Source organism: Taurulus bubalis (assembly GCF_910589615.1).
Source record: "Taurulus bubalis genome assembly, chromosome: 9".
Taxonomy (NCBI): domain Eukaryota; kingdom Metazoa; phylum Chordata; class Actinopteri; order Perciformes; family Cottidae; genus Taurulus; species Taurulus bubalis.
In genome coordinates this window covers 3,352,503-3,372,488 of record NC_136597.1, presented here as the reverse complement: position 1 = coordinate 3,372,488, position 19,986 = coordinate 3,352,503, and the positions used below count along the sequence as shown (strand labels likewise).

The window sequence follows — 19,986 nt, the reverse complement described above, 5'->3', positions numbered from 1 at the left end:
TGATTGACAGCTAAATCACGTTGTTGTGTTTTATAAATGACATTGATTAAAGAAATATATATATATATATTTGTTTGAAGTATTCAGACTTGATATTCACTGTGGTGTGTATTTATTTTTGACCTACAGTAAATGGCAGTATAACACTGTAGGTGTATATTGACTGAGGCATGCGTAAACCATCCAACCAATGTTACGGTTAAATCACTTGTGGCAAACCCATTTGTACGGTCCTTTTAAAGGCTTGTTCCAAAGAAGATGCCCTGGGAGGGGACGTTAAAGTGCGTTGTAAATTGTAGGAATTGTCACCCTCCTAGCGAGGCGGTCTCTTTAAGGCTGGACCGGATCATCCCAGTGGAAAAAAGCACGGCAGCAGCAGACGGCGGCGGAGGCGGTCCTCTCCTCGCCGCTCCACCACACGGCGCAGACCTGTCAACGCAGCGGGGGAAGTCGCCCGACCTCCCGCATCGTCGCCTCGTCGTTTAGCAGCAGTTATTCACGCATTTGTAAAAGGGGTCCGTGAAGGAAACCGCGACCTAAGCGAAGGCGGAGGGAGAGGGAAGGAAGGAAAGGAAGGAAGGTGACGGGAGGTGGGGGGCGCACGGAGGAGAGGAGTAGCCGGCTCTGCTGGACGTTGAGGCGGCCGCTTGCTGCCGCAAAACCCCGCTGTATGCCGCTGCAGACACATTTCATACCCCTCTAAATTCAACGGAGCCCCGGCCACCCCTCTGCATGTTTGCCCTTCGTGCAGAGCGCACCACGGCATGGGCGAAGCGGGACTGACACCCGGGGAGCCGTGAAGAAACCATACTTCTGCTGGGAAAGTAACCGTAGCATCTGGGGGAGAGAGAGAGAGAGAAAAGAAAAGAAGAAGAAGAAGAAGAAGACCACCGGACGTTTTTAAAAAGCCAGGAGCCCAAGGAGAGTGACAACCCCAGCAAAATGTCTGTCCCTGTAAGTATGTCAAGAAATACTTTCACACCTTGTCTCCTTTTTCCTTTTCATTGTAATAATGTGTCCTTCAGTGTCTCATACATTGTGTCCACACGGCAGAGCGAGACTTGACACGCTCAGCCAATTGACAGCCCTTCTTCAACACTAATAACACACACACACACACACACACACACACACACACACGCACATGCACGCGCACACGCGCGCACGCAGCACTTCACTTATTAAAATGACAACTTTCAGAAATGCTATTAGCTATCGCTAGCTGCTGTCATGACGAGTGTAAAACCAATTCTTAAAAAAAGAAAGGGAAAAAAAAGGTACAATATATTGGATTGGGTTGTCGTAAGTGAGTGGAATTTGCTGGAAGAACCGTGTGACCGACACGGTGACGTGTACGACGTGCACGCTGCCGTGTCGCTCCGCTAATTGGGAGCACAGTTTAGTGCGCGCGCTCCGGTCTGAGGCCACACCGGGGCCGGCGCGCTCACGCTATTCTCGGCAGACCCCGGCCTGTCAACACGTTTAGACAGCTGATGTTCCTGCTCGCGCGTGCGTTACGGGGGTTTTATGATACTGCTTCTACAAACAACCTCAGATGTTTTCAGCGCAGGCCGCCGCCGCGGTTGGAAGTGTTGTGTTGGTGCTTTATCGCATTCCTGAGGATCTGTCTCACCAAACTCTGCCTGGAGGGGCCAATGGCGAGCTGTGTGCGCGCGCGCGTGTTTGTGTCAGCCCTGCCAGTATGTGTGTGTGTGTGTGTGTGTGTGTGTGTGCTCGGTTATAGGCTAAAAACGGAAAAGGGCTTCCATTTATTGTATTACTCCCATTATTAGGAATGCAGGGCATTTCCATCCTTAGTTACAGCCAAGAACTGATGATTTCCACAGTCCTTGTGTAAGATATTAATAATGACAATAATAATGATAACTCTAGCTTCAGAGTGGGCCTGTCCTGCTCTACGCACTCGACTCCACGTAGCACTACTTTACTATAACCGGATTCATTGATAATAGTTCATAGTGAATTCACATGTGCAGAAAACCGCCTTCACAGATCACTCCTTCCTAAACAAATGCTGTTTAAATAATTTGCTTCTCACAATGAAGTGGTCCCCTTACAGCGTACATTCATCTTCTTCCTAAAAGACAATATACGGAAAGAACAATTAAAACTACCTTTTCATTTCACCCCATGTCACTGTATTTTATGAATGTTATTGCTCTTATAACATGTTATTACTGCTGCAGTTCGTCTTGGAACGCCTATAGTTCATTTAGACTTAATAGCCTATTTGCTCTACTGACTTTGTTGTATTTGTAAACTGTCTGGAGTCAAATTATAATTTTATCCTTAAAACGCTGTATTTTATAGACAGTACTTTACCGTATTATAGCATATTTAAAATATACACAGTACAGTGATTAAATCTGTGCAGTAAGTTACTGTAATAAAAATAAAACAGTTGTACTGTGTTGTCAAATTGTCCATTTCATTACTTTATATATTAATATAATAGATGTATACTAAATTGCAAAGATTAACAAAGAAACATTAATTTTTTTTTGAATAATGATCATCCCTTTGCACACATGCACCTTTTTGCTGTCTCAGCCTATCACACGCAGCGATGGAGAGTCGCTGCTCCCTCATCGAGGCAAAGTCCCGCCCCTTTTCGGTGGACCAACGTGGGTCCATATTTCGGGAAAACACACAGTGGCGAGAAACTGTTTGAATTGCGTCATGAACACGCACATGATGTTTGTCAATTGAAAAGATAGTTTTGCATGTCAAGAAAGTCAGATTCTGTTGAATTATAAGACCGTGAAAATACGTAATTAGAAAGTCGACACACCCAAACGCTATAATACGGTAAGCGACGCCTGTGTGTCTCTTACCAGGATGTAATCACACCAACAACGCGTCTCACTCGTTCTTTCGCTAACTGATAAAAAAAGAGAGCCGCTGGATAAAACACACCAGGTAAGGTACTGTTACATTTGTTCGCGGCTATACCTAAGTTAGCTAGCGGTGCCAAGCTAACTTCGTCGTCTTTTTTATTTTTCGTCACAAGAACCCCCCCAAATATTCGGTCACATCTGCTGCTGCCACACCTCGGCAGCGCAGAGCAGTCGCAAGATAGCGACTTGCCTATCCGTGAAAAGAGAGGAGCCCGTGCATGAGGAGCCCGTGCATGAGGAGCCCGTGCATGAGGAGCCTGTGCATGAGGAGCCTGTGCATGAGGAGCCTGTGCATGAGGCTCCTCCGCGCCGCTGTCATCTTCAGTAACGTGCATCCAGCTGCAGAGAGGGAGGGTGGGGGTGTTTCCACCCGCTGAGGTGCAGAGGGTTCGCCTTCTCAGCGGCAGGATGTGTTCTGATTTGCTAAACTTGGCATTCAGACATGGGACCTGCTGCCTCCTGCTATTCCACGGGACTCACTGGAGAGGCAGGTGTGTTTGTGTGTGTGTGTGTGTATGTGTGTGTGTGTGTGTGTTCCCGCCACACAGGGTTTGGGGAAGGTAGGATTGTGGAACACGAAGGCAGAACCTGTGATGATGAAAGCGATGCGCTCAATTGCATTTTGATCTAGTGTGTGTGTGTGGGGATATTTCCCCTAAAAATACAAAAATAAAAAGAGACAGACGACAGCTCCCGTCTTCTGTGACAGCAGAGTGAGACAGACGGGCAGCAGGTGGGGCCGTCTCCTCGGCGGGGAGGACGTTAAGTAGGTCTGCATTCTTCTTCAAAGTTTGTCTGCTGCAGTTCCAAAGAACATAATGTTCCAACCGGGTGCTTCTGTCAACGATTTTATTTTTGTGAAATCCCAGTAGTTTTCAGGACAAGAACATCAGCCTCCTGAGAACTGAACCGTGATGTTAAGGCCAGCAGTTAGAAACGGTTCAGTGTTGCTTCCGAGGCAACGTCCACAAAAATGCATTTTTTTAGTTATCTCCGTACATGCTGGCACGCCGAAACAAAAATGCGCATCACATGACCAGGGCTGATAATGTCGCTGGACACCGGAGTTGTCGCAAAAACTCTCGAAGAGGGGCTTCCCACCTGTGCGCGTAGGCGGCGATATAATGTACCGCCGCAACCGTTGCAAACACAGACGGCAAGGTCAGCAATGCTTGTAATTTCATGTTGAATCAAACACTGAATCAAGGCTGATGAACGAGTCAGATGAAGGACACGTCGTGTCTGATGAGACCCAATCAAGTAGCCCGTTGGTTTGTGGACTGATGTTTTTAAGCCTCCAGTTTGTCGCCATCTTGAATTACAGCCGTTGCCATCTAGATTTTATCGCAACCAATGAACAGAAGTTATCATAGTTGGAATAAGGAGGAGTGACGTAGAGAGACGGCGTATACGACTCTGGTAGCGGCATCGAGCTGTCTATCACAGTAAGCTCCACCCTAGAGTTTACTCCTCTTTATGGTCTGTTTGACTCTAAATGGACCGTAATTTCCTAAATGAACATCAAGCTGTATTGAAGAAGACTTGAAAGTAGAGACCCGAAGAGTCGCCCCCTGCTGGTCAGTAGAGAGAATGCTTTTAAGACATTTTGCATCGGCTTCACTCGGTGGAACTGGAGGTTGTCGCCTGGTTGTAGCCTGAGAAAGCTTCACACCATTTGCCATAGTCCAAAACTGATCCATGTCAAATATAAGAGTTCTCCACCATTGTTTGTTTGGCAGTAGAATACAAAGTGTGCTGATCGGTCATCAAAAAGGGCTGTAGGGATACCCTGCTCACTGGTTTTCATCTGATAATCAGTCGATACTGATTGGTGATGTCACGCTACCAGATATTAGATACCAATCCTAGTGGAATTCCACTATTCCTGATACCCAATTTGATGCCACTTTAAAATAAGCAAACAATAAATCCTGTTCACTTCAACACACACTCCCTTTATTACTGGTTTCATACTGGAGTTTCTCTTTCCATGAACACGTTACAATTTACGTTCGCCAAACATATCACCGTGGTGATGGTGTCGCCTCAAGTGTTAACCCACCTGAGTGATAGTGGGGTCACTGCTGGTGTGTGTGTGTGTGTGTGTGTGTGTGTGAAATGTGCGGTGCGTCTACTCCAGATGTTCTCCTGTCAACTCTCTCCATCGCTGTTATTGACACTAGTGACATCAAGACACCTTCAGTACCAGCCAGTGAAATCCTAGTTGCCACAGCAACCGTTCCCATGATACCTCTCACCTGGTCGCATCTCCCCTCACACAAACACACACAAAACACACACACGCACGCACAGCCGCGCTTTCCATGACGCACATGGCAGGTCTGTTCCTAGAGAGTGTGTGTGTGTGTGTGTGTGTGTGTGTGTGTGTGTGTGTGTGTGTGTGTGTGTGTGTGTGTGTGTGTGTGTGGGAGCATGTTCACCTGAGCGAGGCTTGGTTTGCTGATCGCACAGGTGGAATAAAGATCCAGGATGTGTTTGAAATTTCAGTCTCGGATGTTTCTCTGTTTGATTGCTTTCTATGTGGAGCAAAAGCTACTGCAGGAGGACTTTCTAGTGTGTTATTCCACACACACACACACACACACACACACACACACACACACACACACACACACACACACACACACACACTTTCTCATATGACTACTCTAGCAGCAAAGAGCAGGGATGGGTCAGATATTTATAGAATTTCACAAGCTCAGAGAGAGTGCATTGCACATAATCATGCTCATTAATTAATGGGTTGCCATGGACACCATTGAACTTTTGGACGATTTGACACCTGATCCCCTCGATTATCTTATCCCGCCCTATTCATTTTACAATAAATTCAGAAGTATTAACTGGAGACTGTCTGAAAATGGTGAAAAATGTCTCAATTACTCAGCCTGTGTTCCCTTGAATTCTTGAAGAAGACGCATGCATCATCGGCAAACTAAGGATACAAAATGGGAGGAAAGCCTTGACGAACTGAAGTAAATGGGGGTCGGTACAACGACTGCAAGAATATATCAAACGTCTTTTTCCCTTCAATGTAAACCCATCCATCATTGTTATTGTCCGTCATTTATTCTTCACGGCACGATGTGGTTACAAAGAGCCGCTAAGTCAGCTTAGGGTTGGCGGGTCAAACAAACACAGGACTTTCCCCCAGGAGACCCCTGTTCGTATCGTTTGTCACCTGAGACACAGGACTTGCCCATTGAGTTGTGTGTGCACGGCATAGAGTACATAATCTAAATATTTTATTATTATTATATTATTAGTACGTGAAAAAAAAATCCCTTTTCCAACATTTTATTTCAACCTTGCGAACCAGAAACATGCAGGGAACTGGTCTTGTGCTGATTCTGTTTGAACAGAGCGGTGTGTGTACTTTGTGTGTTCGATGACAGCGAGGAGACGGGGTTGAGGTTAAGTGCTCGCCGTGCTGAGCGCATGTTTTCTGCTGTTTGCCTCCTTCGATTGTGTGTGTACTCTCTCAATAATGCAGATATGCATGCGGGGCATACACATAAATGTGTGTGTTCACCCGTGCTCGCCTATCATGGTTATTTAAATGCCACCACTAGCCTGCAGTGGAATAGGTGGGGTTTCCTGAGGCAATGCACAGGGGCCGCCTGGCCGGCGTGCACGTGAGTGCTGGCAATTTATGTTGAGCTTTTGGCTTCAATATTTATCATTGCTGCTTTCAAGATAGAAGCCCTTCCTCCCATCTCTCACACACACACACACACACACACACACCTTGCATCTCAATTTCCCGCAGCTCTCCACGTCGGTAGAGAGTTGCCAGGGGCAACAGGAGGGTCCGCTCAGCGCGTCACTCACATATAGGGGCTCAGGGTGTGTATTTTAATGTGTGTGGTGATACAAGGACAGGTAGGAGTCCTGAAGCCCTGCAGGCCATCACTTCTGCTCATTCATCCACATTCTCAGTTGTGACATTGACTTGCATCCTATCCACACCAGACAAAACAGATGTGGCACCCGATTAACCGGTCTTGACTTGGCATAACAATGTTTTTTACAATAGGACGTATTCTCCTGGCCCGGCGCCACGAGGGGACGCCGCTGTCTGTTGCGTGTAGCGAACAGACGGCAACCTCCGGTTCTGCTGAGTGAAGCCAGATGCAGAGGTGTCTTAAAACTTGCATTCATAAGTCAGATTGTATAGAAGTCTATGAGAAAACGACTCTACTTCTCTCTTGATTTATTCCCTCAGTAAACATTGTAAACATGAGTTTATGTCTCAATCTCTAGTTTTAAGTCTTCTTCAATACAGCATGATGCTCATTTAGTAAATTATGGTCAATTAGAGTCAAACAGACCATAAAGCAGGGGATGCTTTAGGGCGGGTTTACTGTGATTGACAGTTCGAGTCGTATACGTCATTCCTCCACATTCCAAATATGATAACTTCTGTTCATTGGTTGCAAAAAACTAAAACGGCCGTAATCCAAGATGGCGACGGTGAAATTGGCGAACTCGTGGCTGCAAAACAGCAAACCACAAACCAACGGGTGACATCACGATGACTACGTCCACTTCTTACAGTCTATGGTTGCTACACACAGCGTGTGGAGGTGCGGCGCTGTCCAGAGCCCTGACACAGAGTGGGGGAGGACGATGGACGGACACGCCATGTTGTCATAGCCTGATTGCCTTTTCATGGTTAAGAGAGAGAACTTAGTCTACATGTCGAAGATCAATTGCATTATTAATAGGCTGATATTTATACAAAAATAGGCCATATCGTTATTGTTTTGGACAAATAGTTACTTTTTTGCTGCATTTATTGCTATTAAGACAATTCTGATATTGTCTTTGTTTTTACAATATATATCCCTGTCAGTAACAATAACACTGCACCCATTTTAAAGGAACTGCTGGAAACATGTGATGTCACTGGAAGCAGATCCAGTGGGTCATAAGCACTCACATAAACATCCGTCACAGTTTACAGATGGACTTCCTGATTCAACTCTGACCTACCGTACTCAACTGTAGCTCTGCTCACACAGGTTTCCCTTTCCTATCGAGGGATTATTAGCAGCATTTCAACTGCTTTCAATTTCAGTCTGACCTCCTAATGAAGTGGTTTGGAGGGCCAACCTGTCGGATGCTCCAGCATGTGTTATCAGAACTGAAAGAAATGATGGTCAAAACTACAGAAATAGGACCCAAGCTATAATACCACTGTGTCTGACCGCTCTCAGTCTGAAGGCTCCAGCGGCCTTTTAGAACTGGCTGAGTTTGCACGCACACCCAGCCAGCGCCGCAAAAGGTCATTCCCGCTGATTCACATTGCCTCCACGGCGCTCGTGCTCAGATTTAAACATCCACTGCAAATGTGATGTGCAAAATTCAGCAAGCCTCTTCCTCCCTTTTCCACCCCGATCCCCCGAGTGAACGGATTCCTGGCAAAGACGGCGCTGTGGCTCTAAACGCCACGCGATTGGTTGACGCCATCAAAGCTTCTTATTTTGACAGCTGTCACCGGCAGATTGGATCAGCTGGAAATAATTATCATAAATTCCGGGAGTTGGCAAACTACAAAATGAAATACTTGGCGTGTGTTCGCAAGCGGGAGGTCGTGTTTACATATGAATGACAAAGCAGTGTGGATTTTTTCTTTTAATCAATTGTCTTACTTGTCAAAATAATAAATACATTTATTTTCTTTCTTCAACTGTTCAAATGATGAAGTTTGTCAACATCTGTTTTGTCTAATAAGATATTCTTTTCACTCGGTTCTTCTTCAGTCATTTCAGTGATTGCAGCTAAATGTCAAGCAGACGGTCTGACCCAACACTCCCATCTTTATTCCGTACAACTTCCTGTCAATCTCACCGACTTGACCCTGACCCTAGACTCCAAGTGGCTGAAAAAGTAGTTGTTTATGGTAAATGTTTAATTTGCATTTGGAATATCAATTGTTTCTATAATAAAAGAACAACGCTCGATGCAATTTTGCCACGCAATATATCGCGATACCATGACGTATTGTTTCCAACCCCTAAACATCAACAAATTTAAAATAATTTAATTTTGATATTTTTGTAGCACACCTTATTTAACATTGTATGACATTTAAAGTAATATTCACAAATGAGACCTGCTCTGCTGTTACAGCTGGAGTATGAACACATAACATGCAACAGTTGGGCCCCACTCGTTTAGTGCCTTAATGTGTCAAAACATTGGATATTCCACTGAGCAGCTGTGCTGCCGAGCGGATGCGGGGTCCAAACCCCTGGTAGTTGTGTTGAACAGAAGTATTTGCGGGGGAAGAGCAGGACAGCAGAGCGAGAGTGTATTTAGACAAAGATCTAGAGGTGCAGGTGCAGGGCTGTTGGTGCTATCAGCACATTTCACACACGGTTGCATCTGTGTAAACTGTCTGTCGGGTAAAGCGGCGTCAGGTTCAGCCGCAGAGTGCGAGCTGACTGTTGCAGTTAGCCGAGCGAGCCTCTGCGTTTGGCTGCAGTCAGCACAGCAGGAACACACTCCGTGTCACCCGAGGATATGCACGTGTATGATATTAACAGATCCCGGTGTGTTTGTGTTCACGCGAGGCTGATATGTGACTTTTCTCCCCAAAACAACCTAGACACGTCTTCAGTACGTTGGGATGTCAGGATACCAGGAGTTTAGTAGTCGGTACCCACAACAGTCAAATTCTACGATCCCTGAAACCCGACGTGATACAACGGTAAAAAAAACTAAACAATAAAGACACTTGGATGTCTGTCTTTGAGGTGCTTTGCCCAGTTGGAAGTGTGTCCTCATTTTTATCTGAAAAGTTTAATGGCACCGTTTGCATACTTTTGTTTTTTGCGAATGCATTATCATTGATTGTATTTTTATTTAAGTATTTGCTTTGATTATAACAACAAATGATCTGAGAGCTTAACATTAGTGTTCGTAAGTTAAACAGGTCATAATTCCCTCCAATATCTATTTTTGATATTGCTGTGAAAACATCAGCTAAATTGAACAAGATTCCATTTGAACACATCATTCTAACGTTAGAATCTACCTTTACCCGATACATATTTTATATCTGATATTAGTAAATGACCACATTTTAAAAGTTAAATCTCCCATTCACGGCATATCTAAGTCACAATTACTTAAAAAAAAACACATCATATTTTTTCCGATTGTGCAGTTATGTTCAAAAATGTCTTTCTCAGTATTGCCCTTACAACCCCTTCTCCATTAGGCTCTCATTTGTCTTATGGAGCGAGCCCCTCACACGCCAGAAGAAACCTTGTTTGTACTGTATAATAATAATACGGGGTTGTGATGTTGTGTCCTTATCCGTGCCGCCATTAGCCATTAATGGTTTAGTATTGATTAGCCAGTATGCTGCTACAGCGCTTTATTGATTGATAGACATGCAGGCTATATCTACAGCTCAGTAATCAAATGCACTTAGCCAAAAAACGGTCTACAATTCTCTGAAAGATGCAGTCCCCCGCAGGAGACACCATCTTCCATCAGTCTCCTTCAGCGCAGCCGGCGTGTGTGTTATTAGCGTAGCCCAATATGGATCGGGTTGCCCTTCGCGGGACGGCTATCTGAATATTGCTCTCATCGCCACACAGCGGTACTACGGCAGTTTCGCAGTAAACGGTTGCATAGCCTAAGCATATGCAAGCTGGTTTCCTTTTATTAAAACGCAACAGTTTCAATAAAGAGAAGATTGATATCGGCTACATTTCTGTGTCCACTGCAGCAACGTCTTTAGCCTAGCTTAGCACAAAGACTAGAAGCAGGGTGGGAGAGCAGTGAACTGGCATTGATCAACAACACTGTCAAAAACCCTGCTGGCAAATAATGATCGCTTTGTGCAATGAGGCAGTTTATAACATTGAGTGTTCCATTAAATGCAGCTTTTGTGTGTGTGTGCGTGTGCGTGTCCGTGTGTGTGCTTTCGCTGATATTCATTTAAAGGGCTTTCTCGTGGATTAACATTTTGAATAGCATCTCCTCTGATTGTTAAAGGGAATCTATAATTTCTTAATGTAAATTCAGAAATGATGTAATTATTTATGAAAGCAAATACAGCACGCCTTAAATGTAAAACGACTCGTTATTAACGCTCAGTGTAAATTGCAAACGTGCTCATGAATCCTTTCATTAATGAGGAACATTAAACCAAAAAAATAAAGATACTTGTTGCTTTTCTGTCCACGTCACCTGAAGCCTATTCAGATATGTATTCATAAGAGCATCTGCCAGGTGATTATGAAAACACAAAGAGGTAGCAGTGGTATCTGTGGCTCAGAGACCGTCCCTCTGCCTAACCTTCCATCTGCCCTTCACCTCTTCATCACTCTCTTCCTCCTTCTCCCCATCTGCCTTATTGACCGCTGACCACTTTTATGTAGATGCCATGAACATCATGTCAAATAAAGTGAAGTTGTCTGTCACTGTGAACGGGTTCCTCCCTTCATGTCCCTTTCCTCTTTTGGATCTTCCTCTCTCAGATGGTTAGACGGCCAAAGTGGCTTCTACAGTTTCCAATTCTCTTATTCTTCTTCTTCTTCTTCTTCTTCTTCTTCCTCCTGCTCCTCCTCCTCTGGTTCAATTTACAAAGTTCCATTTACGATGTTGCATGGAGACACGGGTAGTGTGTCCTTTAATGTCCTTCATCTTCTCCCTATATCTTGCAAACGGCTTTGTTTCTTGGATGACTCTGTTGAAACAATACAACATCATGGCTTTTGTTCGTTTTAAGTAGCGCCAAAATCATAAAATAATAATAATTGTGGAATAGCTCTGCGAGTGGTTGTCTGACGCCACATAAAGAAGCCAGATCTGAAAGCTGGTCACCTCGGGTTCAGGGAGCCCATGATGTCTATCTTTAACAATTCTCTGACAATTATTCAAGTTAATCTGTAAAATAAATTGACGGAGTAATCGATCGTGAAAATCACAGTTTTTTTTCATGAATCTCATCTCGGAAGTGCAGAGCCCCGTCTCAACCCACCGTGCTGTCTCACTTTCTCATGGAATCACTTTTATCCTCCTTCCCACTCTCCCTCCGTCCCTCCCTTCCTCCCAGTCGGACACGCCTCATCCCAGTTTGTCTGTGCTTGACCCCTTGGCCTCTGCCATGATTGGGTCTACGTCCGGCCTGATTGGATGATTTACACACCGTGGAGAGGCAGGAGGGGAGAGGGGAGGGAGGAAGGATTGGATGGCGGCAATGAGAGGGGGATAATGAAATGGTAAATTGGTGGAGGAGAAAGGGGAAGACGGAGGGAGATTAATGATGTGAAGAGGTAGATATTACTGTGCTCGGACTGAAAGATGGAGGGCTTGATGTCGTTCCCCTCCTCCCATACTCACTCACCGCTCACTACTTCCCTTTCGCCTCGCTCCCTAGGCATCCCCGTCTTTCTGCTCAATCAGCTCTTCCTTCTTCTTCGTACCTCGCACATCGATCAGCAACACGGTTCAAAATCAAATGATGCTCCAGCAGTGGGAGGAATTTTCTGTAGCGTGGAAACCGGTTTATAAGTAAGGGTGGTGGTGGGAGCGGGGTGGATACTTAAATATTGTGATTTCTACCACTTTTAATGTTGTGACATGGGTTTGAGATCCTCTGGGATACGACCCACACCCTCACATTTCAAATTTCTAAGTATGGTAAACACTTTGGGTTTCCACACATTGGCGGAAGAAGAAGAAAATACACTAAATTGTGAAGGAAATGTCTTAATTCTCTGATTCTGTGTTGCTTGAAAAGAAATGTAATGAACTATTTCTGTCATTGACTGATATATTTGACTTAAAAACATACTAAGTTTTGAGATGTTTCAGTCCTCAGAAGTCCTTCATGGTCTACGTTTGACCTTTTCCCATGGTCTGGTGTCAAAAATTCTCTTTTTTTTAATGCAAGATGCAAGAAAAATCATAATATCAAGTTGCAATACCTAACAGTCGCAACGCATATTGACTCAGCACCCAAGTCCCGTGGTAGCTCACATGTTGTCCTCCTCAGTATGTCATGGAAAGGCAGACCACACAAGACATCCACCGCCTGTCAAACATGTTCTCTCGTGGTCTCTTTCCATGCAGATAGTTGTACATGTCGGAATATGCATGGAGGCGTGAGGGGTTAAGGGCTCTGGGTAATCCAGAGGTCCTAAATGGGTCCGGCGTTCCCATTGACGCCACTTCTGCAGAGTGAAGAAACAATCGGAGCTTTGCAGGCAGGATTAAGAACGAGGATTTCACTTTATTACAGACTGGAGCTTGTTCTAAAGCTACACCAGTGACAAATAGTGATGGAAAAACGGTGAGAAAATCCCTCCCCCCAGCACCTGCTACCACCGCTCAACAAGTACATTTTAATGGAGGTGCTCACGTGCAAAATGAAGTATTATCCTCAGGTGTGTTGGTCATTAATATTTAGCATAATCCCATTGGCATGTGAGAGGAACATCACACGCTACCAGACATATAGTGTTTGTTGTAGCAGCAGGGGGCCGTTGAGATCTTTTCCTTTACCTGTGTTCTGCCCTGACATTAGCACCTTTTTCTGCTTGTGTCCTTGAACATGTCTTGTTGTCTTTGTCTATTTACAAAACATAAAATAATAAAAGTCTTCGTAGATGAAGTTGAATGCATATTCCACTCTTTTCACCTTGCGATACCGAGGTTTCCTGGCAGAGTAAAAGACCCACTCTGGGGGTGGAAAAGTGCAAAATAAACAAACACCCATTAAAAGCAATTAAAAGGGCCGGAGGCAAGGTGTGCACTTTGAAATTCCTTTTTTGAAAGGCTCCATTTCGAGCCAACGGAAAAGCACTTTGTAAGTGCTTTTTTTTACATTTTTTATATGAAAGCATTATTTTGTTTTGCATAATGAAGCGTGCCGTTCGGTTCATGGGTGAGGAGGAGGAAGAGGAGGAGGAGGAAGAGGAGGAGGAGGAAGAGAGGGGGGTCTGTTTTTAAAAGCCAGCAGGGTCACGTCTCATGAGTTCATAAATGAGGAAGACTTTAATTCTGCTGCGTTGTGGCACAGAAAGAGTGAGTCACTGAGACAAGATCGTGTTGAGGCTCGTACAATGAGAAGATGACTCCCTGCACACCTCACACACTCTTTTTCGCTGAACACACTCTTTTTGTGAGTCCTCCGCCACACAGCCTATTGTTTTGGACTCCTTTGGTTGGTGCCTTTGAAGGTTCACCTTCGCAGTTCATTGAGGGAGGCGGGGGCCAAGCGCAGCGTAGTTTGAGACTTGAAGCCTCTCAAGCCGGCTGCGGGAGGCGAGACCCATCATGGAGATGAGACATTGGGTTAGAAGCCAGAAGGCCGCTCCGCCCTTTTTGTTTTCAACCCTTCAAGACAGCGGTGCAACGGGTCATAAAACTCACGGTACAGATCGGATCAGCAAAGAAAAAAGGGAGCAAATAAAACTTTTACAGATCCCTGATGATGTTTTGTCGCTGATAATAATGGTCGACCATTGATGATCCATAAGACCGATACACATCCCTTTGTGGTTTGATTATAGTCGCTGCTCTACAAGGCTTCAGGCAATTTTTTTGTGCCACTGTCCAAAAAATGATTTTCCTGGGGATACTGTGTAGTTTCCCCACTACTCAAGGGCACCTCTCCAGCTACCAGTCTACGCTCTGCACTCGGTCCATACGGGGAGTGATAACAATGGCCATGTTTCGTTCTTCACTCTCTATATGGTCATTTTTGGGGCAGTGGCTTTGGAGGGAAGCTGCCCACTCAGCGACTTTCTTGCTAGTTTGAGCAACTTCTGGAGCTAGTGCTGCCAGCATACGTATATTTATTCCACGTAGCTCTTTTCTCTCTAAACCTAGCCAGGTGGTTGTGTTACCTCAGCACTGCAGGGGTCTCACTGAGGCGCGCTGACCGCGAATGTTGCTCCTCATCCAGACGCACGATAAACGACCGTTGCGTGAGGACACGTTGCACTGCTGCATTCAGAGCCTCGGCCAGCTTCTGTGCAGCTGGCAAACAGAAGCTGCTCCCGTGTGTGTGTGTGTGTGTGTGTGTGTGTGTGTGTGTGTGTGTGTGGCAGGCACAGAGAGGACTCTGAGTCCCTGCTGTCTGGGCTGCACAGACAGGAGCAGCTCACTGACGACTTTTGTCTTTTTTTGCTGCAGGCACGCAGTCATGCTGCTTACTATGTTACTCCAGTCTGTCCTTCCGTCTGTCGTGTCACTTCACTAATTACAAGAAGACCTGCAGGAATTAGTAGCCGACTACGTGTTAGGATTCAGTATAAATTGTTGTCTTGTATAGAAGTCTATGAGAAAATGACCCTCCTCCTCTCTTGATATTCCCTCAGTAAACATTGGAAACATGAGTTTGGTGAAGTTGCATGATTGCTGGTGTTGGGGGGGTCAGGAGTTCATTAGTCCAATCCAGAGACGTATGTGCAAATGGCCCGGCTCTTATGAGATCTAAGGATGACATCATCGTAGCGAGTCAGTCACAGAGCGTGTGTTTAATGTGTAATGAGAGGAGTGTGACATCAGACAGGGGAGGGTAAACCCATCGCCATCCATCTTTATCTCTCTGCCCATCTCTTCTCACCTCCCCGTAAACGCTGCCTTCACTTCCTTCCTCTCCTTTCCCCGCCCTCACTTCCCAGCATCCTTCTCTCTCTTTTGCTCTCATCTCCCTCTCGCCCACCATATCCCCCATCATCCATCCAGTCCTCCACATCCATTCTGCTGCAGCACTCTTTATCCTACACATATTCCACATCTCTCCCTCCCCCTCCCACCCCGTCTCAATTCCATCACACACACACGAACACACACACACACACACACACACACACACACACTGCTTGGTGGGGTGGAATGGCCTTTGTGAGGAGTAAATTGCTTGCCCTCTCAGTTCACAACCAATTCACAGGATGGCAGCTGGGCAGATTAAACTCCCAGCTCCCATGGCGTGCGTGCGTGCGTGCGTGCGTGCGTGCGTGCGTGCGTGCATGCGTGCGTGCGTGCGTGCGTGCGTGCGTGCGTGCGTGCGTGCGTGTGTGTGTGTGTGCGTGCACGGCTGACCACCCAAGCTGCAGTCACCTTAATGCGTGTCTGTGTCCGTCTGTCTGTCTGTGGTTGTCTCAGCTCATGGCATACTCCGGTTAACAGAACATGGGTGGAAAGACGGAGAGAGGAAGGAAACGGCTGCTCATTATTCTGCTGATCAACAAACACACAAAAGACTGTAATTTGTGTAATCAGGCGGTTGCATTATTGATGTTTCTATCCGAAAAGATAGTTCTGACTTACTACAAACTTCAACGAGGGCTTTTATGCGTGTAGTTTTGTCCGTCGCAGTACTCCAACTGGACCGCAGCGTTAACTTTGATCAGCACCACGGACAGCAGCCGCGTCACCGGCGCCGCGACCACGAGGATCGGCTGACTGGTGAAGTTGCAGTGAGAGCTTATCTCTAACTATCCAAAAACAGGAGGGACAACGTCCTGCTTTACTCCGGGGTTTTCACGAAAGGCAGTGCATCAAATTTACGAATTATTATTATTATTATTATTAATATTTGTGAATAAATGTTTTGTAGTTTGAATAATAGAAACTCCTATAACGTTGTAGTTACGATTGCAAGTGAGAAATAATTGTCATGTGATTTTTAGAGACCCCACGAAATTTTGCCAGTGAGGCTTTCAGGGGGTAAATCAGTCCGTATTTTGCACACTGCTCCCACCAGTCAGATGAACAAGGGCAATAAACGGGGGAATATGTGAGTATCTCATATTATGTTTGTATGTATGTATATCAAGGTGGTTCTCCCTTTTATATGTGTAGATGCGTTAGGTCAGTGTGGGCAGTGTGATAACCTGTAAGCTGGCCTGTTTTATTGTCAGCGTTGGATTTTCATATTTAGATTTTGTGCCTCATTCTGAGGTCTGTGTGACCTTTTTTTTTTGAGCCACCGGGGCTCAAAGACGAGCCGAGCGGCGGAGACAGTCGGTGGAGTTTCTGCTGAGTGAAGCTTTAAACACCCAGATTTTTCTGCTGACTGCCCCAGTAATGGCGCCGCACATCAGCCTCAGATGTTACATTCATTAGGACGCGTGTGTGTGTGTGTGTGTGTGTAGTACGTGTGTGTGTGTCCTGTATACTTGCGCTCTGCTAATGGGCGTAACAATGGACAGTGAGAAAGAGAGAGAGAGAGAGAGAGAGGAAGACATAAAGAGAGGGCGTTGGTGTCTGCGCTGACAGAAGGATGACTTGGAGGAAACCCAGAGTCAGCACACAGACACACACACACACACACACACACACACACGTCAGGATCATGCCCAGTGTATATTTATTTTCCATCAACAGTATCCCGTACTAGAGATGTTCAGCTTGTAGTGTTTCTTGCATTGACGTTGGGTTTTCGTCTCCCACACTTAGTCGTCGCTAGTAAAATCTGACCTCCTCGCTTTTACAGAGATGTAACAACTCTTCTATTTTTAACCACTACAGCTCCCACGAGGCACATTTCAGTTGCTGGAAATGTGAAAGAGCCTTCGTTCTGTGCTGGAAAAAAAGAAAAAAGAAAAAGAAATGGGTCTAACTAGGAGAATTCGCCTAAATTCTCATTTTCACTGAATCAGCGCCTGAACGCATCCTAATGTAAATGAACCAACGAGTCGGTACGCATCCCTAACTATGACATAGATGTCTCGCGTGTGGACCAAGTAGTTTTGACTGTTTTATTTAGCTGTGCCAACCTGTGTCACATCATGCATTTGCATGTAATACAATGCTCTGGGGAAAGTGTGAGTGTTTCCAGCTCAAAGTGGGAATGCAGATGTTGGAAGAGAAGCGAGCGCTGTGGTTTCAGTAGCCGCCGTATCTCCGACCAGAGAGGGCTGTTTCCTTATCGAGCCGCTGGGATCTGTGAGGAGGCCCGCCGATCACAACACACAGGAAGCGGAGCATTCCTTCGGCCAGACGGAGGATGGAAGTGGGACAAGAGTCAGGCTGCACCGTGTGTGTGTGTGTGTGTGTGTGTGCGCGTGCCGAGGGAATCAGGATAAGCATGTGTGTGTGTGTGACTGTGGTTTCCGTGTATACTGTACATCTCCCGAACACATTCTTGACCTCGCTGGAGGAGCGCAGCAGTGAAATTAGGTCAGGATTATTGCAGCTCGCCTTACAGTAGTCTCCCACCAGGCCCGGTGGAGGAAAAAGACGGCTGCCAGAAGCTGTCGTCACTTGAAAATGGTTCCCCTTGTTCTCATTCATACAGTCATTTCAGATTGGGATCGGCAATGTGGAGAAAATCAAGCGTCTTGTTCTCGTCTATGTGGTCCGTGTGACAATGTGTAGACCATTGGTTCAGAAAAATAATCGCCTTTAAAACCAGGAAAAGACAACACTTGTGGAGACATTGTTTAGCATCATATGCAATATCGGTACAAATTGCCCAGCCCTAGTTTCAGATCATACCTCCTGCACTGTGTACCCCTTCACACAATGCCTACGTTTACATGCACACTCATTTTCCACTATTATTCTCTATCTGACAATTTTACAAATTTTACAATAGTTTGCAACGAGTAGAGATGCACGGCCCAAAAGGAAAATGATTCGTCGTGAAGGAGAAACACTACGACTACTTTTAAACATCACAAAGGGCTTTTTGGAGGTTTTTAGATCTGCGCAAATATCGGAAAGGTGGTTGAAGGGATGAAAGAGTCTGAGTCCACCACCACATGCGGCTCCTGCCGCTCCACCGCCCCATAGTTTTACATGATCAACCAGATGTGAGGGCATCGACTCCCGTCAATGAATAGTTTACATGGAAATATTCATTCAGGCAATACTTCATTTAACTTGCAAAGAGATCGCACCCTCTCAGTGTGTGTGTGTGTGTGTGTGTGTCCTCTCAAAGTAATGCTATGTATGTTGTTGGCTGTAATGAATGCAGATCTCATGGTTCTGATTGCATCAAAAACAGTTTTTTACTGTGTTCGTTATACTATGGGAGCTTTCCCGGAAAGTTCCAAAAGAAATCTCGATAATCTCGATGTGTTGGACCGTAACCTCAGGGTCATGCCGGCACACAGCTCGGCTTCACCCGGATCTCAAAGCACCTCCTCAACTGCTGGCCAGATGTCCTGACATTTAGTGCAGATGTTCATGTTCCCCAGAGGATGAGGAGCCTAATGCTTTTCCAGACTCTGACCTTTTTCATCTTGACTCCACTGGGGGTCAGAAGGTCAACCTTGCAGACGGGCTGCATTGCAGTGGAGGTCCGTGGCCCCCAGAGAGTGAACAGAATATATTTTAATAATCTTGCTGCTAACAAACTGTCTTTTGATTTGACATCGCATTCGTGCTTCCGGCTTATCCTCCTTGATAAGCCGGAACAATGGTGGGATGATTTTCACAAGTATGATTTATTTTTTTCAGAGCAAGCACAAGTACCAGTACATTTGGGTACTTGCCAATACCAAGTACTGATAGGAGTATTTAGCGATACCGGTTTGATGTTCCTCACTGTCTGACTGTAACAAATTAAATATACAACATGATGCTGCTGCTGACATTTCAACGTGATGTTCTAATATGTTATGTTATTATATTTTAAAGCAACTTCTTGGCTTCTTTTTCCTCCACCTCTTGGTATAAGTTCACTTCCAGACTACTGAAAGGTCACGAGAGGACAAACCCATCCAGTGCTGAATTAAGTGATATGTTGTGATTTGTAGAAAAAAAATGTAACTAAGCAGAAACAAATACGTGTTCATGTCATCAGCCGGACCGTTTAGCTGATAGCAGTTTAAATGAAGCAAACCGCTTCATAGCGTGAATATATGGCTATGAATGAGTGTGTGAGATGAAGCATTGCACGTCTTCGTCGGCCTCCTCTCCCTCTGGACCATTAGAATAATGTAGGCCAGTCATGTTACTCCGTGCTTCATCCCAACTGACATGTTGGCAGCTCCTCCTTCCTTCAATCCACTAGTTCTACATCTCTGCAGATGTATTTCAGCTCGGCGGTGTCGGGATGACAGCA

General features: G+C 45.5%; 1 protein-coding gene across 1 annotated transcript in view; it reads left to right on the top strand.

Moving 5' to 3' along the window:
- The first annotated feature begins 486 nt into the window (after window positions 1-486).
- The window catches only part of bcar1 (BCAR1 scaffold protein, Cas family member), a 65,683-nt gene continuing 46,183 nt past the window's right edge, over window positions 487-19,986 (top strand). The window contains exon 1 of the mRNA XM_079224177.1: window positions 487-954. Coding sequence (XP_079080303.1) covers window positions 943-954 — 12 coding nt within the window. The 5' untranslated portion in view covers window positions 487-942. The remainder of the gene's footprint in view (window positions 955-19,986) is intronic.